This window comes from Ceratotherium simum, chromosome 1 (genome assembly GCF_057802395.1).
Source record: "Ceratotherium simum simum isolate JZ-2026a chromosome 1, ASM5780239v1, whole genome shotgun sequence".
Classification (NCBI taxonomy): domain Eukaryota; kingdom Metazoa; phylum Chordata; class Mammalia; order Perissodactyla; family Rhinocerotidae; genus Ceratotherium; species Ceratotherium simum.
Window position 1 is genome coordinate 102,904,019 of NC_141900.1, and position 27,690 is coordinate 102,931,708.

At 49.1% G+C, this 27,690-nt stretch overlaps 1 protein-coding gene across 2 annotated transcripts; it reads left to right on the forward strand.

Annotated features, from left to right (window-relative positions):
- The first annotated feature begins 357 nt into the window (after positions 1-357).
- On the forward strand, positions 358-22,317 carry ZNF783 (zinc finger protein 783). Of its 2 annotated transcripts, none has more exons than XM_087432403.1 (7): positions 358-477; positions 3,231-3,632; positions 3,715-3,841; positions 4,006-4,134; positions 15,827-15,955; positions 17,063-17,140; positions 19,121-22,317. In XM_087432403.1, exons 1-7 carry the CDS (start codon positions 454-456, stop codon positions 19,954-19,956), a joined length of 1,725 nt encoding a protein of 574 aa, XP_087288529.1. In that variant the 5' UTR covers positions 358-453; the 3' UTR covers positions 19,957-22,317. The 2 variants fall into 2 exon arrangements, with proteins under 2 accessions (XP_087288529.1, XP_087288522.1); XM_087432396.1 differs by having other exon boundaries at positions 359-477; positions 17,030-17,140.
- The last annotated feature ends 5,373 nt before the right edge of the window (positions 22,318-27,690 follow it).

The following is a 27,690-nucleotide window of genomic DNA, read 5'->3' on the forward strand; positions in this document are numbered from 1 at the left end:
CTGGGCCGGGCCCCGCAAGCTGCCCCTGCTTGTGGCTCGCCCCCGCCCGACACCCGCCCGAGGGTCGCCTCCGCCCGACGGGAGCCCGGCTGGAGGGTCCCGCGGCGCGTCCTCCGCCGGCGTCGACCCCCGCGGCCCAGGCGAGGGTGGGCGGCCGGCCTCCCCCGGGGGACCCCGCGGCCGCCAGGGCGTGGGGGCGGGCGTGGCGGGCCGCGGGCCGCGGGCGTGCGGTCCTTCGGGCTGCAGGGGGCGCTGTGCGCGCCCTCGGGCCCGGCCGCGAGCGCAGCTCTTGTTTAAAGGGCCGGCGGGGCACGTGGCTCGGACGCAGCTCGCGGCCGCCCGACAGGAGCTCCGAGGCTGGGCGGCTCCGCTCCGCCTCTGCCCCCGCCAGCGCGCCGCGCCAGGCCCGACAGGCCGGCCCGAGGAGAGCAGCCGGGAGGGACGCGGGCAGCCATGGCCGAAGCGGCGCCCGCCCCGGTAAGCGCCCCGGCGCGGACGCCCAGACGGGCCGAGCCGCCGCCGCCGCGCGGGCCCGCCAAGCTCTCTGCCCGGCCCCGTGGAGCGGCCCCTGGTGCGGCCTCCTCGCCCGCCGCCCGCGCTCCGGCCCGCGCCCGCCGCGTCGGGCCCGCGCGGGCCGCCCTCGTCCGGCGCCCGGGCCGGCTTTCAGGCCGACTGCCCGGGCGGCCCAAACGCCAGGCCGGGCTGCGGGCGCGGCGGGCGGCCCGACGTCGGGGTCAGGCCGGGCTTTCTAGTGACGCTTGAGATGACAGGCCTTGCATTTGAACAGAGTGGCTGCCCCCCTCCCCCAACCCCGTGCATTGTCTCCTGGGAGGTCCAGCGGCCCCAGAGGCAGGCGGGGAGGGCAGGGGCGCCAGCTCCATGCGGGTCTGACAACTGAAGTCTGGGGCTCAGACAAGGGACCGGCCCAAGGCCACTCACCTACCCGGGCCAGAGCCTGACCCCCAGCCAGGACTTTGGAATCACACCCCCTTTAAGGGACCCAATATTCTACTTTTATTTAAGAGAAAGGTGTTGAATGCTGTTTACCAGAGGGGTTGTAGGTGTTTTTTTTTTTCTATTTTTTAAGATTAGCAGATTTTAGAATATTGGCTGATAATGGGCAGTTTCTCCAGTCGGAGAAAATCATCCTTGGGCCATTTTTGACACACTAGAAAAACACTTGTAAAGAGCTCAATAAATGGTATCTGCTATTATTAATACATCTCAATGGAGTTTTTGAAACCTTGATTTTTCTGGATGCTTTTTAAGGAGGAATTTTTTCTCTGTTCCCTTTAATTAGTGAGTTTGGTGTGTGCTTTTTTAGGGTCGTCGGAGTGCAAGGGAGGGAAAGGGGGTGGGAGTTCTTTGGGTCTATGGCCCTGTTCCCTGGGGGGAGCCCCCAGAAGGCCTGTCTGTGACTGTACAGGTGACATCATCAGCTCCCACCGAGCCCAGGACCGCTCCCCCAGCACTGTCCCACCATCCCTATCCACCCGCTCCTTTTCCTCTGCCCTCTTGCGGCACCTGAGATCCCAGGAAACGCCCCATACAGGACAGATTTGCACTCAACTTTTGTTAGCCCGTGGTATCACACTGTTATTTATTATGACTATTTTTGTACAGAATTTTTCTCCTGGAGAAGGAAGAACCACAATTTTTTCTGCATCCCTTCTGTACCTTTCCTAAGACAGGTGTTCAGTAATTGTTATTGAATGAATGTGTTGTTTAATTGGTTAGTCACTCATTCATTCAACAGGTGTTTACTGAGCGTCTGCTCTGAGTGAGACACTCTTTTAGAAGCTGGGAATACAACAGCCAATAACACAAAGCCTCATGGAGCTTATATTCTTGTGGGGAAACAGACCGTAACACAGGCAGACACATAGAATGATCGTAGATTATTAGCGTATTTAGATGTGTCTGTCAGTGAAGGTCTCCAGGAGGCGATGTGTAAGCTGGAGGCTTATATGTGAGGGAGCCAGGAGTGGTGTGGGAAGAGCTAAGGCACAGGTAGAGGAGAGCCGGGTGTATCCTAGACATCTGGGCAGGCCAGGGTGGCTGGAGTGGAGCAGACACCTGGGAGGATATAAGGTCAGGGAGGTAGGCTGGGATATGAAAAGAAGTTTAGATTTTATTCCAGGTACACTTGGAAGCTAGTGAAGAGTTTTAAGCAGGGGACTAAAATGATCTAGTCTGTGTCTTTAAAAGAGTACTGAGCGCCCTCTGGGAAGTGTATGATGGGGGAGAAGGGTGACGCGGGGAAGTCAGAGGGGCAGAATTGCAGTGGCTCAGGTGGAAGGAGATTGGGGCTTGGCCTGGGAAGGAGAAAAGCTGGATTTGAGATACTCTGAGAAGTCAGATGGATGGGGCTTGGTGATTTGACCATGAGGGTGAGCAAAATGGAGGGTGAGCAAAATGGAGGGTGAGATGTCAGTGCGTCTTTCCACAAGGCTTTTAGCAAGAGCAACTGGGACGGAGGCCTTGGCACATGCTCATAGATGGCTTGTCCATCGGGCACCTAGGAGCTGAGGCACTCCAGAAGCTCTTTTCCAAGGCGCTGAAGGACAGTGTAATGAAAGAGGTGGAGAAAAAAGGCCTTATGAACCATTTCATCCTGCATCCCTGAGCCAGAACCATCACCATCATCACATCCTCCTCGTTGTCATCCTAGCTCACATTTATTGAGTATTGAGCACGTGCTGGACACTGTGTTAAGTGCTTCTTACAAAGATTGTGTCATCAATTCTCACAGTCCTATCATATAGGTGCTGTTATTAGCTCCATTTTCTAGATGTGGAAGTGAAGTTGAAAGATGTTTATAAAACCTTGCCCAGAGTCAGCCAGCTTGTGAGTGACGGAGTTGCTAGTTGCACCCAGGCCGTCTGACTGCAGAGCTCATGTTCCTCTGTGTTTCAAAGCCTGTCCCTTCCTTCTCAGAGGAGACTGAGAACCAGGAAGGGAAGTCACCTGAGACTGCAGACACTTTCTCTCCCTGGCTGTGTTTTTCCTCCTGTTTCCCACATGCTAACACCTTGGTCCAGGCAGTCTCTCCTGTCCCTGAGGCTGGACTCCTAACTGATGTCCCTGCCTTCCCATCTGTCCCACGGCTACCTGACTGGCCTTCAGGATGCTGGATGAGGCTTTACCTGGGCAGGTGCCATTCTGAGGTTTCTTTTTAAGGTGCACGTTTTGTTTGTATAATTCTGATACCATTTCTCCTCTGATACCAGGCTCCAGAGAGGGACAGGCAAACAGGAGATGAAAGGCCTTCGACACCTTCTCCGTCACCCCAGCCCACTGCTGAGAAGAACTCATACCTCTACTCCACGGAGATCACACTGTGGACAGTGGTGGCCGCCATCCAGGCCTTGGAAAAGAAGGTGGATTCCTGCCTGGCCCGCTTGCTGACTCTGGAGGGACGGACAGGGACAGCCGAGAAGAAGCTGGCCGACTGTGAGAAGACGGCCGTGGAGTTCGGGAACCAGCTGGAGGGCAAGTGGGCCGTGCTGGGGACCCTGCTGCAGGAGTACGGGCTGCTGCAGAGGCGGCTGGAGAACATGGAGAACCTGCTGAGAAACAGGAACTTCTGGATCCTGCGGCTGCCTCCCGGCAGCAAGGGGGAAGCCCCCAAGGTAACTGTGGGGTACCCAGAGTGGGACAGCCTGAGGGGCCGTGCCTGTGTGTGGGTGAGCATGCGTGACACTGTGGTTCCAGGTGCCCGTGACGTTTGATGACGTGGCTGTATATTTTTCCGAGCCGGAGTGGGGAAGGCTGGATGATTGGCAGAAGGAGCTCTACAAGCATGTGATGAGGGGCAACTACGAGATGCTGGTCTCCCTGGGTAAGGCTGCCTAGGTAGGGATCTGCGCCTCTGTCCACAGATTGGCCTCCCGCAGTCTGTGTCTTTGCTTTGGCTTCTGTTCCTCTGGTGTCTCTGGATCTCTGTGGGCAACTAGGTGGCAGGTGTCCAGTCCTGAGCCAGCTCTCTCTTCATTCTCTATGCAGATTATGCCATCTCCAAACCTGACATCCTCACCCGGATGGAGAGGGGAGAAGAGCCTTGTCCTGAAGGCGCGTGGGGCCAGGAGGAAGGGAATGAGAGAGAGGCAGCATGCCCAAAGAGGTTGGGAGCTGGTGAGTAGGGGCATGAAGGGGGAGTGGCTGGGACAAACTGAACCATGGCCCGCTCTCCACGCTTTGCAGACGTGCTGTGAGGCCAGGAAGGGAGCACAGGCCCTTCACCCACAGTGGGGTACGCTCTCTCTGAGGCCTGCCTGGTCAGGGGCCATGCAGGGCTTTTGCTGTAGAGCCGTATGGTTTGTACATCTATGCGAGGGGCCAGCAGGACTCGCCCCATTTGGCTGTCTGAGGACTCGGGGAGACGGCAGACGTAAAGCTAAGCATTCTGTAGTAAGTGGGGACCTATTACTAACAGTAATGCCTGCAGCAGCAGCATTACTGCCACGACTTCCTGGTGGCCCTCCACCTCTGCTCCCTGACTCTAACTGTAGCTGTAAGGCCTGTAATGTACATCCTGGCTTCCCTTTGTGGAAATGAGCCCTCTTGGAGGAGTGGCCAGGGAAGGCTCCATCCCCACAGCTCGTGTGCTGTAGGACAGTGGTTCCAAAGTTGACTGCATATCAGAATCTTTTGGGGGGCTTTTTTTTTTTTAAATAAAATTTTTGAAAAGTAAATGAAAGTAGAGAGAATAGTCCAGTGAACCTCCAAATGATCATCACCCAGATTCAACAGTCATCAAGATTTTGCGGCATTTGCTTCATCCATCTGTTTTTTTCCTTTTTCTAGACATAACAACGATACCATTATCACACCCAACAGATTATCATCTAATACCTAGTCCATGTTGTTTTCCCTGATTGTCTCCAAAATGTTTTCTAGAGGTGTTTGGATCCTAATTCTAATACACCAAAGTCCACATATTGCATTTGCATTATAAAAAGTCTACAAAAAGCTTGTAAAATTCCCCCTCCTTTTTAACAGCTTTATTGAGATTTAATTCACATACCATGCAATTCATGGATTAAAGTATACAATTCAGTGTTTCACTATATTTACAGAGTTGTGTGACCATCACTACCATCTAATTTTAGAACTTTCTCATCCCACCAAAAAGAAACTCATATCCGTTAGGGGTGACTCCTTGTTTCCCTGCCCTTACTCCCCAGCTTCAGGCAACCACTAATCTCTCTTGTCTCTATGGATTTGCCTATTCTGGATATTTCATATAAATGGAATCATACAGTATGTGACCTTTTGTATCTGTCTTATTTCACTGAGCATGTTTTCAAGGTTCATCCGTGTTGTAGCATGTATTCATACTTCATTCCTTTTCATGGCTAAATAACATTCCATTGTATAGATATACCACATTTTGTTTATCATTCATCAGTTGATGGACCATCCCCATCTCCCCCCTGCTTTTTTTTTTTTTTGTGTGAGGAAGATCAGCCCTGAGCTAACATCCATGCTAATCCTCCTCTTTTTGCTGAGGAAGACCGGCTCTGAGCTAACATCTATTGCCAGTCCTCCTCCTTTTTTCCCTCAAAGCCCCAGTAGATAGTTGCATGTCATAGTTGCACATCCTTCTAGTTGCTGTATGTGGGACGCCGCCTCAGCATGGCCGGACAAGCAGTGCATCAGTGTGCACCCGGGATCCAAACCCGGGCCACCAGTAGCGGAGCGCGCGCACTTAACTGCTAAGCCACGGGGCCGGCCCCTCCCATCTTCCCCTTTTAATGTCATTTATTTGTTGACATTTTAATGTCATTTATCTTATGTCTTTTTAAATGCCATTATTTCCCACATTCTGGATTTGGTGTCGTTTTAACATATTCCTCTGTTTCCTGTTTCCTGTAAACTGGTAGGTAGGTCTACAGGCTTATTTAGAATCAGATTCCATCTTATTGGCAAGACTGTTTTAGAGGTGATGCTGTGTACTTGCTGCTGCGTTGTATCAGGAGGCATGAGGGTCTAGTTGCCTTTTTTCCTTTTAATTATTGAGGTATAATTGATGTACAACATTATATTAGTTTCAGGTGTACAACATAATGATTTTATATTTGTATATATTGCAAAATGATCACCACAGTAAGTCTAGTTAACATCCATCACCACATATAGTTACAGAATTCTTTTTTCTTGTGATGAGGACTTTTAAGATTTATTCTCTTAGTCACTTTCAAATATGTAATATAGTATTATTAACTATAGTTACTATGCTGTACATTACATCCATCCCCATGACTTATTTATTTTATAACTGGAAGTTTGTACCTTTTGACCCCCTTCATCCATTTTGCCCATCCCCCACGCCCGCCTCTGGCAACCACCAGTCTGTTCTCTGTATCTGTGAGCTTGGTTTTTTTTTTTTTTAGATTGCACATATAAGTGAGATCATGTGGTATTTGTCTTTCTCTGTATGACTTATTTCACTTAGCATAATTCCTTCAAGATCCGTCCATGTTGTCACGAAGGGCAAGATTTTTATTCTTTTTTATGGATGAATAATATTCCATTGTATGTGTACACCACATCTTTATCCATTCATCCATCAATGGACACTTAAATTGTTTCCGTATCTTCGTTATTGTAAATGCAGGCATACCTCGTTTTATTCACAGATATTGCATTTTTTACAAATTGAAAGTTTGTGGAAACCTGGCATTGAGCAAGTCTATTGGCATCATTTTTCCAACAGCATTTGCTCATTTCGTGTCTCTGTGTCATGTTTTGGTAATTCATGCCATATTTCAAAGTTTTTCATTATTATTTTATTTGTTATGGGGATCTGTGATCAGTGATATATGATGTTACTATTGTCATTGTTTTGGGGTGCCACAAACTGCGCCCATATAAGATGGTGAACTTAATTGATAAGTGTTGTGTGTGTTCTGACTGCTCCGCTGACCAGCTGTTCCCCCATCTCTCTCGCTCTCCTCTGACCTCCCTATTCCCTGAGATACAACAATATTGAAATTAGGCCAATTAATAACCTTACAATGGCCTCTAAGTGTTCAAGTGAAAGGAAGAGTCACATGTCTCTCACTTTGATTCAAAAACTAGAAATGATAAGCTTAGTGAGGAAGGCATATGTCAAAAGCTGAGAGAGGCTGAAAGCTGGGTCTCTTGCATCAAACACTTAGTCAAGTTGTGAGTGCAAAGGAAAAATTCTTGAAGGAAATTAAAAGAGCTACTCCAGTGAACACACGAATGATAAGAAAGCGAAACAGCCTTATTGCTGATGTGGAGAAAGTTTAGTGTCTGGATAGAAGATCAAACCAGCCACAACATTCCCTTAAGCCAAAGCCTAATCCAGAGCAAGGCCCTAACTCTCTTCAATTCTATGAAGGCTGAGAGAGGTGAGGAAGCTGCAGAAGAAAAGTTTGAAAGGAGAGTTTGGTTCATGAGATTTAAGGAAAAAAGCCTCTCCATAATATAAAAATGCAAGATGAAGCAGCAAATGCTGATGTAGAAGCGACAGCAAGTTATCCAGAAGATCTCGCTAAGGTAATTAGTGAAGGTGGCTACACTAAACAACAGATTTTCAGTATAGATGAAACAGCCTTATATTGGAAGAAGATGCCATCTAGGACTTTCATAACTAGAGAGGATAAGTCAATGCCTGGTTTCAAAGCTTCAAAGTACAGGCTGACTGTCTTGTTAGGGGCTACTGCAGCTGGTGATTTTAAATTGAAGCCAATCTGAAAATCCTAGGGCCGTTAAGAATTATGCTAAATCTATTCTGTCTGTGCTCTATAAATGGAACAACAAAGCCTGGATGACCACATCAGTTTACAACATGGTTTAGTGAGTATTTTAAGCCCACTGTTGAGACCTACTGCTCAGAAAAAATGATTCCTTTCAAAATATTACTGCTCATTGACAATGCACCTGGTCACCCAAGAGCTCTGATGGAGATTTACAACGAGATTAATGTTTTCATGCCTGCTAACACAACATCCATTCTGCAGGCTACGAATCAAGAAGTAATTTTTACTTTCAAGTCTTATTATTTAAGGAATACTTTTCTTATGGCTATAGCTGCCATAGATAGTGATTCCTCTGATGGATCTGGGCAAAGTAAATTGAAAACTTTCTGGAAAGGATTCACCATTCCAGATGCCATTAAGAACATTCGTGATTCATGGAAAGAGGTCAAAAGATCAACATTAGCCGGAGTTTGGAAGAAGTTGATTCCAACCCTTATGGATGACTTTGAGGGGCTCAAGACTTCAGTGGAGGAAGTAACTGCAGATGTGGTGGAAACAGCAAGAAAACTAGAATTACAAGTGGAGCCTGAAGATGTGACTGAATTGCTGCAATCTCATGATAAAACTTTAACAAATGAGGAGTTACTTCTTATGGATGAGAAGAGAAAGTGGTTTCTTGAGATGGAATCTACTCCTGGTGAAGATGCTGTGAAGACTGTTGAAATGACAACAAAGGATTTAGAGTGTTACATAAACTTAGTTGATAAAGCAGCAGCAGGGTGTGAGAGGATTCACTCCAATTCTGAAGGAAGTTCTACTGTGGGTAAAATGCTGTCTAATAGCGTCACATGCCACAGAGAAATCGTTCATGAAAGGGAGAGTCAATCAATGTGGCAGACTTCATTGCTGTCTTAATAAGAAATTGCCACAGACTCCCCAGCCTTCAGCAACCACCAGCCTGATCAGTCAGCAGCCATCAACATCTAGGCAAGACCCTCCATCAACAAAAAGATTATGATTCGCTGAAGGCTCAGGTGATGGTTAGCATTTTTTAACAGTAAAGTATGTTTTTTTGTGAGGAGGATTCGCCCTGAGCTAACATCCGATGCCAATCCTCCTCTTTTTGCTGAGGAAGACTGGCCCTGGGATAACATCCGTGCCCATCCTCCTCTACTTTTTATGTGAGTCGTTGCCACAGCATGGCTTGACAAGCGGTGCATCGTTCTGCACCTGGGCCCCGAAGCAGAGTACACAAACACAACTGCTACGCCACCAGGCTGGCCCCCGGCGATAAAGTATTTTTTAATTAGGATATGTACATTATTTTTTTGTACGTAATGCTATTGCACACTCAGTAGACTACAGTATAGTGTAAACATAACTCTTATATGCACTGGGAAACCAAAATTGTGTGCCTCGCTTTATTGCGACACTCACTTTCTTGTGACACTCGCTTCATTGCGGTGGTCTGGAACCGAACCCGCGCTGTCCCCAAGGTAAGCCCGTAATGCTGCAGTGAACATGGGGGTGTGTATATCTTTCCGAGTTAGTTTTCATTTTCTTAGGATAAATACCCAGAAGTGGAATTGTTGGATCGTATAGTATTTCTGTTTTTATTTTTTGAGGGACACCTCTATACTGTTTTCCATAGTGGCTGCACCAGTTTACATTCCCACCAGCAGTACACAAGGGTTCCCTTTTCTCCATATCCTCACCAACACTTATTTCCTGTCTTTTTGATAATAGCCATTCTGACAGGCATGAAGTGATATCTCATGGTTTTGACTTGCATTTCCCTAATGATTGGTGATTTGGAGCGTCTTTTCATGTACCTGTTGGCCATCTGTATGTCTTTGGAAAAAGGTCTATTCAGATCTTGTGCCCATTTTTTAATTGAATTGTTTATTTTTTTGCTGTTGATTTGTACGATTTCTTTATATATCTTGGATATTAACCCATATCAAATATATGATTTGCAAATATTTTCTCCCATTCAATAGGTTGCCTTTACATTTTGTTGATGGTTTCCTTTGCCATGCAGAAGCTTTTTAGTTTGATATAGTCCCAGTTATTTTTTCTTTTGTTCCCTTTGCTTTTGTCAAATCCAAAAAATCATCACCAAGACCAATGTCAATGAGCTTTTTTCCTGTGTTTTCTTCTAGGAGTTTTATGGTTTCAGATCTTACCTGATTGTCTTTCTTTTTGTGATCATCAGCCTTACCCTTCTATTAAAAAGTTTCCCATCAACTTTTCACATAATGATTTTAATAGCCATTGAAGATTGTTGCCTGGATTTGTTATTTCATTAGAGGTTGCAAAATGGTGAAATTCTGTTATTACTTCTGCACTTAATAGCTGAAATTCTTTTATAAAGAATAATTTCCCTAATCAGCTCTTAGTTACCCTGAAATACAGTTTGTACGGAAAAGGCAAGATAGATGCTTAATTCTTTCCTCTCATCAGTTTTCAGAAGGAAGATTTACTGCCTTAGAAGCCTCCAGAGGTGACCACTGCTTGGGCTTTTCTCTTTTTGGATTATTATTATGACTTCATAGATTGTTGAATATTCTATACCTGCAGTTCTTTGCAGCCTTTATTTTCAAGCTTAAATGGTCCCATCTTTAGCTTGTCGGAGCCCCTGCAAGTTGGCCCATAGCTCATTTTGATGTGACTTCGGTGGGGTTCAAACACCATAAGATGTTCTGGGTTCTCTTGTGGGTTTCCTGGCCAAGACCTGGAGTAAGATTTTCTCCAAGGAATTTCGATTCCTTTCAGTGAGGAATAGTGTTTAGATACCGCAATATAAGTGCCAGTAGTTGCTATTTTTTGGCATTACTTCTAGGTCTTTTCAGACAATATGTATTTTTGAAAAGAAGAAAATCATGAGTTCATAGTGATATTTCTAATTCCAATTTAGTGTACTTTGATTTTACACTTGTATGTCACTTGGAAATCTTAAATTCCTAAGTATATTAGCATAATTTTTTGCGTTATCTTATATTCAAACCCTAGTATTTCATTATCCATTTCAAATAGTGAATTTCAAATTAACGAAGCCAATATTACTACTAACAATTATGCTTTTGATTGAAATCTGGGATTTCTTTGCAGCTCTTTTGTGCTCTGAGTGCGTTCCATTCAGGACTTATAGACAAAATAATGCTTTTTAAAGTCACTTGAGATAATTATTTTCTTTATGTGGTTATGTCGGCAACTTGATATGCAGTTAGGTTTATTTGTTTCTGTTTATTTTTAGATTTTTAGAGATGGCTCTTTTCACTTTTTGATTTAAGTTTTTGAATATGTAAGACATGTTATGTTTGCAAAGTCAAAATGATTTAACAGGATACATTCAGGGAAGTCTTATTTCCATTCTCGTCCCCTCCCTCTCCCTATAGATAACCATTTTTATTAGTTTCTTAATTTCTGATGTTTCCTTTTGAAAATATCAATGACACATAGATACCCTTGTATTCTCCCATCCCTGTATTCTATAGTTTGTCCTGGGGATCACTTCATATCGGTGTGCGGGGATCTTCCTCATTTTTTTTATGGGTGTGGAATGTTCCATGGTGTGATATACAATAGCTTATTGAACCGGTCCCCATGGATGGACATTTGGGGTATTTTCAGTATTTTGCTGATATAAATAATGCTGTAGGGCCGGCCCGGTGGCTTAGCGGTTAAGTGCGCGCGCTCCGCTACTGGCGGCCTGGGTTCGGATCCTGGGCACGCACCGACGCACCGCTTCTCTGGCCATGCTGAGGCCGCATCCTACATACAGCAACTAGAAGGATGTGCAACTATGACGTACAAGTATCTACTGGGGCTTTGGGGGAATAAAAAAAGGAGGAGGATTGGCAATAGATGTTAGCTCAGAGCCGGTCTTCCTCAGCAAAAAGAGGAGGATTAGCATGGATGTTAGCTCAGGGCTGATCTACCTCACACACACACACAAAAAATAATGCTGTAGGGAATACTTTGTGCATAAGTCAGTTCATGTTTTTGCCAGTGTATGTTTCGGGTAGAGTCTTAGAAGCTGGACTACTGGGTCAAAGGTAAATAAATGTGTAATTTTTCAAGAATTTATCACCAAATTCTCCTCCATAGGGATTGTATCATTTGCATTCCCATCAGCATTGTGAAAGAGGGCCTCTTGCCCCATGGCCTTGCCACAGAGAATGTGGTCAGACTTGTAGGATTTTTGTCTGCCTAATAAGTAAGAAGATGTATTTCAGTATAGGTTTTTTTTTTAATAACAGCTTTATTAGATATAATTCACACACCATACAATTCACTCATTTAAGGTGTACAATTCAGTGGTTTCTAGCATATTCATAGATATGTGCAACCAATACCATAGTCAATTTTATAACATTTTCACCACCTCAAAAGCAAGCCCTGTACACTTCAGCTCACCCCCAGCCCCTGCCCAGCTCCCCCACCCTAAGCAACAACAAATATACTTTCTGACTGTAGATTTGCCTATTCTGGACATTTCATATCAATGGAATCATATAATATGTGGTCTTTTGTGCCTGGCTTCTTTCACTTAGCATAATGTTTTCAAGGTTCATCCATGTAGTACTGTATATCAGCACTTCATTTCTTTCTTTTTTTTTCTTATTGTGGTTAAATACACATAACATAAAATTTACCGTAATTAACCATTTTTCAGTGTACACTTCAGTGGTATTAAATACATTCATAATATTATGCGCCAACATTCATAATATTATGCGGCCACCACCATCCAGCTCCATGACTCTTTTCATCTTGTAAGACTGAAACTCTACCCATTAAACAATAACCCTCCCATTCTGCTCCTTTCCCTGGCCCCTGGCAACCACAATTCTTTCTATATGATTTTGACTATTCTAAGTACCTCATTTAAGTGGAATCATACAGTATTCGTCTGTTGTTGTTTTTTTGCTAACAAAGATTTGCCCTGAGATGACATCTGTTGCCGATCTTCCTCTATCTTGTATGTGAGCCACCGCCACAGCATGGCTGCTGACGAGTGGTGTAGGTCCATGCCCAGGAACCGAACCCGGGCTGCCAGAGCGGAGCGCACTGAACTTAATCACTAGGTCACCGGGGCTGGTCCGCGGTATTGGTCTTTTTGTGGCTGGCTTATTTCATTTAGCGTAATGTCCTCAGATTTCATCTATGTTCTAGCATATGTCAGAATTTCCTTCCTTTTTAAGGCTGAAAAATATTCAATTGTATGTATATACCACGTATTGCTTGTCCATTCATTTGTCGATGGACACTTGAATTGCTTCTGTATTTTCGCTGTTGCAAATAATGCTGCTGTGATCATGGATGTACAAATATCTCTTCGAGACTCTACCTTCAATTTTTTTAGGTATATACCCGTAAGTGGAATTGCTGGATCATATGGTAATTCCATTTCTAATTTTTTGAGGAACCACCATATTGTTTTCCACAGTGACTATACCATTTTCATTCCTACCATCAGTGCATAGATTCCAGTTTTTCCACATCTCTGTCAATACTTGTTATTTTCTGGGTTTTTTTTTTTTAATAGTAGTCGTCCTAATAGTTGTGAGGTTGGTATCTCCTGGTGGTTTTGATTTGCATTTCCCTGATGATTAGTGATGTTGAGCATCTTTTCATGTGCTTATTGGCCATTTGTATGTCTTCTTTGGAGAAATGTCTGTTCAAATCCTTTGCCCATTTTTGAATCAAGTTTTTTTGTAGTTGAGTGTTAGGAGTTTTCCCTATATTCTGGGTATTAATCCCTTATCAGATACATGATTTGCAAATATTTCTCCCATTCTGTGGGTTGCCTTTTAACTCTGCTGATAGTGTTGTTTGATGCACAAATTTAAAAATTTTTTATTAAGTTCAGTTTGTCTATTTTTTCTTTTGTGGCCTGTGCCTTTGATGACATATCCATGAATTCATTGCCAAGTCCAATGTTGTGAAGCTTTTGTCCTATGTTTTCTTCTAAGGGTTTTATATTTTAGGTCTTACATTTAGGTCTTTGATCCATTTTGAGTTAATTTTTGTATATGGTGTTAGATAAGGTCCAACTTCATTCTTTTGCATGTGGATATCTAGTTTTTCTAGCAACATTTGTTGAAAAGACTGTCCTTTCCCCATTGGGTAGTCTTGGCACCTTTCCCAAATACCATTTAACCATTTTTGTGAGGGTTTATTTCTTGCTTCTCTATTCTATTTATGCCAGTACCACACTGTTTTGATTACTGTTGTTTTGTAGTAAGTTTTGAAATTTGTTTTGTAGTAAGTTTTGAAATCAGGAATTCCTCCAAATTTCTTCTTTATTTTCAAGATTGTTTTGGCTATTTAGAGTCACTTGCAATTCCATATGAATTTTAAGATGGGTTTTTTTCTATTTCTAAAAAATGTCAAGGGGATTTTGATAGGGATTGCATTGACTCTGTAGATCACTTTGGGTAATATGGACATCTTAACAATATTAAGTCTTCCAATCCACGAACGTGGAATATGTTTCCATTTATTTATGTCTTCTTTAATTTCTTTCAGCAGTGTTTTATAGTTTTCATTGTGAAAGTCTTTCACCGCCTTGGTTAAGTTATTCCTAATTATTTTATTCTTTTTGATACCATTGTAAATGGAATTGTTTTTGTAATTTCCTTTTCAAATTGTTCATCATTAGTGTATAGAAATCCAACTGATTTTTGTATGTTGACTTTTATCCTGCTAATTGGCTGAATTCATTTATTAGTTCTAACAGTTTTTTGCAGAATCTTTAGTGTTTTCTACATATATGATCATAATGTCTACGAACAGAAATAATTTTACTTCTTTCCAATTTGGATACCTTTTGTTTCTTTTTCTTGCCTAATTGCTCTGGCTAGAACTTCCAGTACTTTTTTGACTAGAAGTGGTAAAAGCAGACATCCTTGCCTCATTCCTAATTTTAGAGGAAAAGCTTTCAGTCTTTTACCGTTGAGTATGATGTTCACTGTGGGTGTTTCATATATGGCTTTTATTATATTGAGGTAGTTTCCTACTGTTCTTAGTTTGTTGAGTGGTTTTATCATGAAAGGGTGTTGAATTTTGTCACATACTTTTTCTGCATCAATTGAGATGATCATGTGGGTTTTTTTCCTTCATTCTGTTAATGTGGTGTATTCCATTGATCTAGTTTCATATAGTGAACCACCCTTGCATTCCAGGAATAAACTCCATTTGGTCTTGGTGTTTAATCCTTTTAATATGCTGCTGAATTCAGTTTGCTAGTATTTTATTGAGGATTTTTGCATCAATGTTCATAAGGGATATTGGTCTGTAGTTTTCTTGTAGTGTCTGTCTGGCTTTGGTAACAGTTTTAATGAGACCTCTCTTATTGTGAGTGTGCTTGAGTATCTTTTTGTTTGTTTATGGGCCATTTTAATTTTTTTTTTTTTTGAGGAAGATTAGTCCTGAGCTAACATCTGTTGCCAGTCTTCCTCTTTTTGCTGAGGAAGATTAGCCCTGGGCTAACATCCGTGCCCATCTTCCTCGACTTTATATGTGGGATGCCTGCCACAGCATGGCTTGATGAGGGTGTGTATGTCCACACCTGGGATCCAAACCTGTGAACCCTGGGCCGCCAAAGCGGAGTGCACAAACTTAACCACTACGTCACCAGCCCAACCCCCATTTTAATTTTTTATTCTGTGAATATTTGTTCATCTCTTTTGCCCTAGGAAGCTTTTTGAAAATGCATACTTCCTAGGCCCAGCAGAACTACTGATGAGAATCTTGGGGGTGCCCCCCAGGGGATCTTGATACACCAGCCTGGTGGAAGACTTGGGATTGGGAGCCACTGTTGTAGTGTTCTGAGCCAGGAGTCCCTAAAAAGCCAGATCCTTGGCCCTGCTGTGTCATGACCTGTCTGGTACTGTCAGATCAGTTACCGTGCTGTACTGTTTCCTTCTCTCAGGCATGGTGGCTTTGGCCTAGGATCTAGTCACTAGATATCAGTGAAGTCTGCCTTATTATCATACTCTGTGCTTGACCTGATGCCCAGGTCCCAGTGACTGCATTTAGCAATTCCCCAGAGGCTCCTGTCCTCAGTGTCACTGATTTGCATTCTCCAGGCCTCCCTCCACATCCAGAGCACATCCCCAGTCCAATCAGCCGTGCCCAGGAGGAGCAAAAAGAAGGGCGGGCCCCTGACCACCAAGGAGACTCAGAAACAAGAGTAATTCCACCTGGAACAAGCACTGGTGAGTGAGAGCAGCTGGGCAGCAGTGTGACCGGTGCCCCAGCAGCAGTATCAGGCAAGCGGTGCTGAGAATAAGTGCTGCACCTCAAGGGTGGGAGAGATGGCTGGGGATGGGGTGGGGCTGGGCTGAGCTGGACAGGCTTCCTGGAAAAGGGGCCCCTGAGACAGGCCGTAGAGGAAGGGTAGATTTTGCTGGGAACATGGGACATTTTCAGCAGGATTAAACAGTCTGAGCACAGCTGTGGCTCCCGCAGGCATGGTGGGGGCTGGGCACTCTGGCCTGGCTGCAGTGAGGGGAGGGGCACTTGAGGGCTGCCATTGGGCCTCCCCAGGCTTCTTATGACAGTTACGTTAATGGGGCGATATGTGTCATGTGCCTAGTGTGGTGCTGCACGTGTGTGCCTCAGTAAATGTCCTCTTTCCGAAGGCCCGTGAGGGGCTCTGAGGCTTCAGGCAGCCCTTCCAGTGTTCTCTGTCTACTTGTGTTTAGAGGAGATTCCTGTCCCTCCCTGCACAGAAATGGAGTATAATTCACAGGGCATTTGGCAGATAGTCTGGAGCCTTGTTTTCTGTCTCCAGACTGCGCTTTGTGGGCCTGGCCCCCGCCATGCCTCCTCCTTCCTGCTGGCCTGACTTGCAGTCTCCGGGTTGCTTTCTCTCCAGTTATTTCTGTGGGCTGAATGTGGTTGGAGGTGACACCCCTCTTCCCAGTGGGTATGTAAGGAGAAGAAGGACCTTCTCACTATCCCTGCTGTCACAGACCTGGCGCTGTGCCCAGGCGCCTCCCCAAACCCTCTGCCCTTTTGAGGCCCATCAGCGTGACACTCAGATGCCGAGGGAGGAGTTGTTAGCGCTGGCCTGCATGGGAACTGGGAGCATGGACTTCACAGCTCTCCTTGCGCCTTTGAATGGAGGCTGCGGGGTGGGCTCCTGCGGTCCTCTGGACAGAAGCCTGGGCCCCCTCTTCTTGTTCCTGGCAGGCGCTTGAGCGTATCCAGGGCCTGCCAGTGGGTGGCTGTGTCACCCTGCAGGAGCCTGGTTTTGGGAAAGGCCCTCACGGGATTCTCTCGCACAGGGCCCCCAGCCAGCACCAGCGTTTTGTCCTCAGTTAAACAGGAGGAAGAATCTTCAGACGGGGAGTCACCAACCTCCCCTCCCAGGGACATCCTGCCCGGCGTGGGGCCAGGTGAGTGAAGAGAGGAGGCCTCGTGGCCACAGCAGAGCCTCAGGAGCTCAAGGGCCCTTTGGGAGTGGGGTGAGGGTTGGCGTGAGGGACCTGGTGAGGAGTTTCCTCCTAAGGGGTCCCTCCCTCACCCCCCAGGTAGTATTTCCCTGGGGGCTCTAGGGACCCGGCTCATCTATGGTGCTGGTCTTCCCCCACTGCAGTCTGGCCTGGCTGGAAAGGTGCTGCTTGAGAACAAGTGGCACACCACCAGGTTTGTGGTCTGGTGGCAGAAGGGCCTCACGGCAGCCCTGCAAAGTGGCCCAGGCTCAAAGTCTCATGTCTTACAGTTTGTGTGTGGTGGCCTGCGATTCAAATTTAGATCCCCAGCTTAGAGTCCATGCACTTTCTGTAAACTGGGCTTACACCCTGGTGAGCAGGAAAAAAGAAAGCCATTATTGCCCATTCTGGCCTTGGGGCAGGTTTTCTGTCCCAATAGAAAGGGATCCAGCTCTCCCTGGTTCCATCCTGGTACCTGCTTCGGTGGGAGGCAGAGGTGAGATTTGGGTCCACCCTGGGGTTGTGGCATGGTGGGGACCAAGCTGCATGTGGGCTTCAAATGAAGAGATCTGGGAGCCTTGGCCATCACGAAGAACAGGGCCTGAGACCTTCACTAATCCCTAAGTTCAGGAATACCACCATGGCCCATTACATACAACAACAATTTACCCCAAAGTTTAGGTGATTCTGATAGACTCTTAATGATCCTGGAGCTGAAGGACTGAATTAAAAACAGTGGGTCGTTTCTAACATAGAATTAAAGTCCAGTCCTAAGTTATCTGTGAGGGTTCCTGGGTAAGCTGCAGTGAGCAGAGAACTCCAAGGCCTTGCCATCAGGTGCTGCCCTGGAGGTTCACCAGGTAAGGGCTCTCCTCCTCCACAGCAGCCTCCCAGCTCATGGTTTAAGTTCAAGCTTCAGCGAGATTAGAAATTACTCTGGTCCTAGACCTTGGAAGTTGCTCGTAAAGGGCCGAAGGTTTTCGTCTTAATATGCAGAGGGCAAGGTTCACTGTCACCCTTTGGGCAGACCGTGTGGTCTAGCAGCTGAGGCCGCGGGTGCTGGGGGAGGTCAGAGGAGAGTGGTTGGGGCTAGCTCCGGAGAAGACCAGAGGTGAACAGCAGTTGGAGGACTTGGAAGAAAGCTCAGTGTTCCAGGCTGGGCGTGGTGGCCAGGACCTGCCTTCCCAGTGTTAGGGACCCCTGGGAGCTGCTATGAGACCACAGGTCACTGCCTCAGCCCCTTCTTTCCACTGCTCTGTCTCACTGCTACCTCAGAGTCAAGTGTGACCCACACTGAGGCCCAGCTGGGAAGCTCAGGTCCTCGTGCCTCCTGTCTGTCACTCGAGAGCACGGTGCTGAGCAGGTGGTGGACGCTCAGTGTGGATTTGTTACGTGGCTGAGTAGCTCTGAGTGTGGCTAAGTCACCCACCACCTCCAGGCCTGAGGCCTCTTACTTAGTCTGGAGGCGCTCAGGGCCCACAGGGCTTGTAGGTCATCAGAACTCTTGGGGGTCCTGCACGGCCAGTATATCTCAGGGTCCAGGGGCTCTGCCTCTCTCTTAGTCTCCCTTTCATTTTCCCACCCATCTGTCTCCCATGAGTCTGTCCCCTGACCCCCAGCTCCCTGGCCCCTGGTTTTGCAGCTTTGTCTCCTCTCTCCTGCTGTCCTTAGCTTAGCCGGCAGAAATGGGCCATCGGAGCCTCTAGGCCACGTGACAACAGACTGGCTGACGTTAGAGGGCAGTGCCCGCTTGGAGGGGCTGAGCCAGCAGGACTCCTGCTCCACGCTGTGAGCACCAGGAGGAGAAAGGACTCAGTGAAGGCAGGAGCCGGGCTGGGCCGTGCCGATGTGGCTAGAGCTGCACCTGGAGGCCAGGGCTGGGTTGGGTGGCACAAGTGGGGCTGGTGCAGCCCACTTGAAATCAACAGGGATTCCTTTCACCAGGTGGTGGTGTGGTCATCAAGACAGAAGCACAATCTGAGGACGAGATGCTACCCGAGCAGCTCTTTCTGGGGGAGTCCCCGAGCCAGACCCAGTGTAGACTCCCCAGAGGGCCCAGGAGCAGGACTGGTGGCCCCAGCCGGCTTCATGGGGGCGGAGTGCCACGGGTGCGGACAGGGGACCCTCGGTCACCAGGAGCCATGGGAGAGCCGCCCCGCATCCTCCCTCGCCGGCGAGAGCGGACCTTCCCCTGTCCTGACTGTGGGCAGAGCTTCCGCTTGAAGATTAACCTGACCATTCACCAGCGGACCCACGTGGAGGAGGAGCACAGGGAGGCCCGGGGCAGCTCGCCTACCGGGTGGGGCGAAGCCCACTCCACACTGGAGCCGGGGGAGGTGGTGGTGCCCGGCCCTGTCATCCGCTGGCTGCCTGAGGAGCCCCAGGGCCACCGCTCCCTAGCAGGGCGTTCCTTCGTGGGGCGGAGACCAGCTGCCACCAAGGTGTACCACTGCAGCGAGTGCCTGCGCTTCTTCCCGCAGCGGAAGAGCCTGCTGCTGCACCAGCGCCTGCACACGGGCACCGGCCAGGGCTGGCCCGCCTGTCCCTACTGCGGCAAGGCCTTCCGCCGGCCCTCTGACCTCTTCCGTCACCAGCGCATCCACACGGGCGAGCGGCCCTACCAGTGCCCGCAGTGCGGCCGGGCCTTCAACCGGAACCACCACCTGGCTGTCCACATGCAGACTCACGCCCGAGGCCAGGTGGGCCCGCACTTTCCTGCTCCCTCTGGCCGCTCAGGGAGCCCACCTCTGCGCCGGCCCAGCCACTTCGAGGAGGGCTGACTAGGCCGGAGCCTGCGGGGCGCCCCCCTGGCAGGACCACCTCTCCACCTGCGGGGCCTTTCCCCTTGTGCCTGACACTGCTTCCTCTTTCTGGGATGGCTTTGGAGAGATTTTTTTTTTCATTCACATGGGAAGCAGCAGCCTTTTTGATGACAGAGTGTATGTGACCAGCTGCCTCAATTTCCTCTTTCCTAAATTTGTCACTCTTTGCTGCCTTTTCTACATTCCTGACTTATAAAGGGTCCCTAAGGCTTAGGGGATGCCAAGTTTTAGTGGAGGTCTTTGGCAGGTACCATGAACAATCAGTTGAGGGGACCAGAGACTGTTCCTCTTCCAGTAGGGAGCGATAGAGCCATTGAGGGCCTGAGGTTTTGATTTTGTACAGAGAGGTGCCTGCTGTCAACATGAGAAAGAGCAGGGTGGACGGACAGCCTCAAGAATAGGCACTGGAAATTTGAGTTGTCTACTTTATTTTGAAACTTTTTTTTCTCCTTATGGAGCTTTTCTAGTGCTTTTGTTTTAAGTGTTGTATGTGATTGCAAAGTGGACCAAGAGCTGAGGGGCAGGAATTATTCTGCCACTTCCTTGTGTGTGGCGATGGCAGAGGGGCTGTCCAGACCAGCCTGGGTGTGCATGGGGATGCCTTGGCTGCTGCCCTGGAAACCAGGTGTGTATTCCTAGTCCTACCCTCAGCAGGTATTCACATCCATGATTGACTCTGGTTATCAGTTGAGAGGGGGAAACCGAAGCCCAGAGTGGATGACACTTCCTCCAAGGTCTCAATGTTCACTGGAGTGCATGCTCCATGGATGACCTCATACCCCATTCCCCATATGACACCCCGAGGCAGGATGCAGAGCGAGCCTGGCAAGCTCCTCCCGAGAGGAAGATCCTGGTCTGGGTGAGGCTTGTCAGCCAACCTGGACTCTGAGGCTGCCAGGCCTGATTTGTGTAAAGGCGGGGGCTGTCTCTGAGAACATGGGGCTCTGTGGCAGAGTTAGGCCAGGAGATCTGGGTGAATCTTTTAACCACCTCCAGCCTCACATTCCTTGTCTGTCAAAGGAGGTAATGACCCCAATGCTTCGTGTCTCACCTTAGGGTTGTCAGGGTCCTGATAGATTTGGAGGCGACTGGACAAATAGGGAGCCTGGTTTTGTCCTTCCTTTCAAGTTCAGGAACCCCTTTCTCTTCCACACTGATCTCCAGTCCTTCTCCCCCAGTCAGAATCCCTCAGGAAGGACCTTTATTTTCTAGAATGAGTGGAAGGTGCAGAGTGAGGTAACTTTCCCTTTGGGCTACATTCCCCAGGAGCCCTTTGTACTTCAGTGGAACAAATTCTTACCAAAGCAGTGAGGTTCAAAGCATGTAAGTTCAGGCAATAGTTTCAGGCTTCATGGAGAAGTCTGGATGGCAGCTAGCTCCTTGTGCCTCTTAAATCACACCACTGTGGGTGCTGCCTATAGACCAGTCCCCGGTGTGGGTGATTTTGAAGCTGGAGTGATGGGTCCTCGGCTATTCTGATTGTTGTCTTATTTGTCTGGCACTGTGTGAAGTGGACAGCGTTCAGGCCTGCTTCCAGGTGTCTGGGTCCCTGGCTGTGCCACTTCCTGTTGCTCCTGTGACCCTCACACCTCTCCCAAAGTCATGAACAGAGTTGGGGACATATGGGAACACTGCCATCATCTCTGGGGGGAGAGGGAGTGTACAAGTCAGTGACAGCTCAGCCAAGCTCCCCTGGGCTAGGGAGGGAGAGGTGCCATCCTTCCCTGCTGTGGGTTCTGCTTGTTTGCCCTGGCACCCCCAGCCCTCACCAGGGGCCCCACAAGTCAGGGCTGGGCTGTCGGCAAGTGCTCAGACAGGATATGGTGCAAGTGTAGCTGCTCAGAGGTTAACCCTCAGCTGCAAGAGCTTCTCTCAGGTGTTTCCTGGGGATGCCTCTGGGCTAAGAGTTCCTAGGCCTGTTTTTCTAATGCTAGATGCCCTGTGTAAGTACAGGCACCCGAATAGAAGTGCAAACTACGAGTAATCGCAAGGCACTGGCGCCCCTCTTTTCTTCTTCCAAAGCATTCGATGTGCCTAGGCCCCCGGCTAGGGCTTGTGGGTTTGCCTGGCACTCAATGGGTGTTCAAAGAACGTTCTTTACACTGAAGTGAGTCCGCGGAGGCTGCGTGGCGCAGGAGCAGAGCGGTGGTCTGGACCTCGGAGGCTGGAGCCCGGTTTGCCGTTAGACTCACTCCCAGCCCTGGGTCTCAGCTTCCTCATTTGTAAAGTAAAGGTGGGGTCCTGGTGTTAAAGGCCCTTAAGAGCTGTGACGGCGGCGGTCCCTTGCCCCCATCGGTGCTCAATAAATATTGGACTCAATGAGTGCGTGCACGTGACCTGGTTCCTGATCTCCGGGAGTCAGCGGCCATACAGGGCAGTCTCCGCCCGCTACGCGGCTGGGCCGCTCGGCACTAGCCCAGGGCCCGGGGCGGCGTTCCGGCACGAAGACAGACCCTGCGCCAGTGCTCGCACCTGCCGGGGCCCACAGCCGGGCCACGCTGCGCGGGTGGGGCCTCCCGGGCTGGCCCGTGGGGGGCGGTTCCGCGCCACGCGCGGCGGGGGCGGGGCTTCCCGGGATGGCCAATGAGCCGGCTCCGGGCTACAGGGCGGGGCCCAGCTTGCAGCCGGGGCACCGCCTTCCCGAGCGACCTCACCGTGGTGTCCCCGCTCAGACGCCGTGGCCTGGCTCGGCCGCTCCGTCCCCGACGGCCGCGCGAGAGCCGGAGAGAGTCTGCGGAGAAGCTGGGGGCCGGCCTGGGTGGGGCCGCGCGGTGGGACTCCCTGCCGGGCCGAACTGTGCAGGGCCATGGCCCCGGCTGCGGTGCGGGTGGTCCTCACGGAAGACGTCCTGCCCCCGCCCTTGCCCCTTCTGGAATTGGGGAGGCTCAGCCTGGGTGGACGGATGAGGACGGGGACGCTTGAGGCTGACGGGCCCGAGGGGAGCTGTCTGAGTTCACACGATAAAGCCCCTTCTTTCTTGGCCTCGGTTTGCTCGTCTGTGGACTTAACCACAAGATCCCCCAGGTTCCCGCCAGCGCTGACGTTCGGGGGACCCAGCTGTGTGGGTTGGGGTGTATGGGGATGGACTGTGAATGTCCTCACTCCAGAGACACTCCAGGGCTCCCCCTCCTGTCCTGTCCTTCAGCCCACACCCACCCCCCGAACTGACCATCTTGGGGAGACCATCCCCCTTTCCTAGGTACAACCAGAGCTCTTGTCTGGGGAGGTTATTTCCACTCCAGTCTAGGCCCTCGGCTTCCTCCTGTGGAGCAGTCTTGCCTCTGGCTGTGAGGATCCGGTAAAGCTCTTCCGGATCTGCGCTCTGGTTCCAATTAGGATGCATTTGGATGCCTGCTCACTCTTTTCTGAAATTCCCCAGAAGCCCTTCCTACTGCTGCTGGAGGGCATCTGCATTTAGAAGTCTCTTGGTCAGGAGTGTTTCAGGCTTGGGTTTGACCTAGTCTATCCCTGGCCTGGTTGACAAGAACTGTTGAGATGAGATTTTTCTATGTCATATCATAGGGTAGGGGAGACATCTCCTGGTAGAAATAGCTTCAAAATGGTTTTAGGCACATTCCTGGATGCCAGCTTTGTGACAGGGCATTGCAGGGAGAGAAGATGTTTGTCCCTAATCTGTGAAGACTGGATCTGCTTCCTCCAGGTTACACCTTGGACTGGTCAGAGGCCAAACTTGGAGATGGAACAGTTATGCTGTGAGAGAAGGAAGGAAGGGACACTGGCCTGATGACCAGTACCTAGTATCTGTGGGACACTTTCTAAGTGCTTTTTTGGAGGAGGTGTTGGGGGTACCTCAGTTGCACAGAGTTGGGTTAATCACAATCTTTGGTTCATAACACATCTTGATCATTGGTCCACAGTCTTTATATTTGTTTCAGTAATAGACTATGTACTAATGTAACACACCCTGAGTGCTTTTCCACACCTTTAGTGCATTTCATCCTCACAACTCGAACGTGCACAGGATTCAAATGGCAGGACAGGTACTGAGTCAAGTTCTAGTAAAGTTCCATTTCCGCGAGGGTTTCCATTATACCTCAGCTCTCCCTACTGAGGCATTCCTGAATTTCTTGTTTTATTACTTCTAGTAATACATTACACATTTTCCACCTCCTGTGGCAGGATATTCTTTGAAATATTTCCTTGTTCTGACTACTCTTAAGTGCTGGCTTTTGACTTTCTCTGGCTCCATTTCCTGGCAGCTAGGACCTGGCCTTCTAGTGTGAATGCCACCCTGGGGCTGGTCGAGAAGGTACCTGTGTCACCAGGACCAATATCTCAGGAAGGTCAGGAGGTCACACCCTAGTGAATGTCCAGGTGGAAGGGCCTTAGATATCACCAAGGTCAGAACAACAGGGTCTTAGTCACCTCAGCCCTGTAATCGGGGTGGTATTGCTCTAGAAAAATAGAGACTGAAATAGCAGTCTGGGCATGCACTGGTCCCCTGGGAAGTTTTCTGGACCCGGGTTTCTCACTCATTTCCTGTCTCCTGCTGGGCTGTGTTCCTGAATGAAGAAGTGATTGGTTAAGTAATTGACTAAGCTAATATCACTATTATGTGGTAGAGCTGGGATTCAAATCCATTACACTCTGTCCATTTATAATGGTAATGCTTTGCTGTTTCATTTTCCATTGCCCCTGGGTCTTAGTTCAAGATTCTTCCCATGGGGGCTCTCTGGGATCCAGTGTCTGCTGTCTTTGACAGTCTGTAGCAGGGGGTCTGTTTGGGGATCTGACCAGTGAGGCCTTCTGGCACCTAGAAGAAGTTTCCCCCTACTCCAGAGGATCTTGACCTTCCTGTAGCTGGGAATGGCTCTGGGCCCCTCTGCAGGTGGCTGACTCACCTCTTTGTGTCTAGTGACAGAAATGGCATATGGGAACTGACCTCCAAAGGGAGGCCCAGATCCAGTCTGCAGAGATCTCCTTCTGGCCGTCTTGGCTGCCATATAGGCCATGGAGAAGAAGGAGTCCCAGACTGTCTGATTTCAGAACTTGGAGAGGAAGACAGGGACAGCTGAGAAGAAGCTGGCCGACTGTGAGAAGACGGCCATGGAGTTCGGGAACCAGCTGGAGGGCAAGTGGGCCGTGCTGGGGACCCTGCTGCGGGAGTATGGGCTGCTGCAGAGGCGGCTGGAGAACATGGAGAACCTGCTGAGAAACAGGAACTTCTGGGTCCTGCAGCTGTTCGCAGGCAACAAGGGGGAGGCCCCCAAGGTATAGGAACTGGGTGTGGGTGGAGGGGGCCTGCTTGGATTCAGCAGGGTCCTTATACTCATAGGAGGGAGGCCGTGTGGCTGCTGAAGCCTGACCTCTTGGCTCCTAATGCCAGTCACCAGTTGACTTTAAAGGGCTTGAAAAACGTCGGAAGCAAAGTGTGACACAGCAGAGATGTCTGCTGTGGCAGGTGGAGTGGGGTTGGTTGGGAGGGGTATGGTTGTGCCGCAGTGCTTCTGTCTGCTACTCCGGAATGGCCTCTGAGGGTGAGGGCTGGCTCAGGTAGGGGAAATCAGAGAAGATGTGTGTCCACATAGGAGAGACATATATGTGTCCACATAGGAGAGACACACAGAGACACATATGTGTCCACACCACATATGTGCCTGCCCTTCTCTGAAACAGATGTGATGGAGATGAGTTTGCACTTGCCCAGTGGTTTGGCCAGCGATGCTCTCTGGTTTGGCAGCAGGGAGAGAAGAGATGAGCTGATTTTAGCTGTTCTCTGGAGTGGCTGTAACTCACGTTGGCATGGGTGACCTGTCCTTCCAGGAGCCCGTGACTACTGAAGACGTGGCCATGTATTTCTCAGAGCAGGCATGGGGCAGCCAGGAAGACTGGCGGGAGGAGCTTTGCAGGCACGTCATGAAAGGAACCCTGAGACACGGCTCCTTGGGTAAGAGCCTGGCCCCTGGGGGCTTTCAAGCCAGAAGTCCTTGGTTTTATTCCTTTATTGAATCAAATGAGCCTTTTGGATCTGAGAGCTGCAAGTACTTTGAGATAATTTGATCAGCCCTCTGTCTTCAGGCAGGTAGAAGGTATCCTTAATTCCCATTTTTAGGTTTTATGAAATGAAATGCAGGGAGGTTAAATGACTTGCCCAAGGTCTCATGGAGACTAAATATGAATTGGCATCTGCTCCTAACTGTACTGCCCTTCACATGGCACCAGAGGCAGCTCTTATACACAGCTTCTCTCACTTGCCAGCCTGTTTATTTCTGTTGAGCTGAGGCCTCCCCTAATTTACATTTGCACCCCTAGGACTCACTGAGCTGTACTCTGCACACTGTGGGTTTTCAAGAAACTCCTCCTGAATGAAGGATTTATAGCCGGCATACTTTTAAGTGGGCCCCAGGTGCAGAAAATAAGGTCCAGTCTCGGAATGTGAAGTTCTTCAGGTTCTGGATAAAGAGCAAGTGTGGGGCTGGCCCGGTGGCGTAGCGGTTAAGTTTGTGTTCTCCACTTCAGCAGCCTGGGGTTCAGCGGTTTGGATCCAGGCATGGACCTACACACTGCTCATCAAGCTATGCTGTGGTGGCGTCCCACATATAAAGTAGAGGAAGATTGGTGCAGATGCTAGCTCAGGGACCATCTTACACACACACACACACACACAAAGTAGAAAAAAAAATGAGCAAGTGTGGGTGCACATGTGTACTTGTGTAAGACTTGATGAGATCTAGATTTCTGTAGCTGCCCCATTCTCATTCTATCCCAGTTTGCACACCTGAATTCTCCCACTGCTTTGAGCAGGTAAGCAGTTGGCTTTTTGTCCCCTCGAGAGGCCGAGGCCCGGAACAAACTGTCTTACCTCCCTTTGCGTGGCCACAAAGGTCCCTCTTCCAGAAGAGGGTCCCAGTGTGCTGTGAGGCAGTGGGGCAAGGGAGGATGCTGGGCCTCAGGGAAGGCAGGGGAGCACATAGAAGGGAGGGCAGCAGGAGGCCTGTGCTGCAGAGGACAGTGCACCAAAATGAGAGCTGACTTCCCCCTCCTAGGCCTCAGTTTCCCCATCTGTCAAATGAGGTGGCTGGACTAGGTGACTTTGGGTTCCTCCTGTCTTTCTTGGATTCCATGTCTTCTCCTGTGAGGGAGGCAAGACGGGAACCTTCCTCCTGGCCTCATCACCGCACTGCCAGCCTGGGGAGCATGGGAGGCTTTGCTCTGCCCCGAACTCTGTGCTTTCCCCATATGTCTTGAAGGGTGAGCAGATCCTGCTCCAAACCCCTGGCAGGCACCCTCTCCCTTCAAGGCCTGCAGAGGCGAGCCCCATCACTGCCCTTGTGGCAGACCAGGCCCCTTTTCCTCCCTCACAGACTATGCCACCACCAAGCTAAAGCTGAAGACTTGAGTGGAGAGTGAGGCGGGCAGCTACAGCCTGCCCAGCAGGGAGCAAGGACAAGAGCCCTTGGAGCCTTGTCCCCTCAGGAAGGGGGGGCCCAGCCTCCCACCTTTGTCTGCTAAGGGCAGTGTGGTGTCAGGAGTCCCCAGTTGGAGAAACAGCAGAGGAGGGTGGAGTGAGCTGCTTGATGTGACACAGCCGACTGTTAGGGCCAGGCACACGTGTTCTGGTGCCACTGCCCGTACCGCATGTCCCTTTGGAGCCATCACTATGGCCTGAGACCACTCAGGGAGTTTAGGGGAAGGGCAGAGGGCAAACCAGATACCCGGAACCCAAGACTG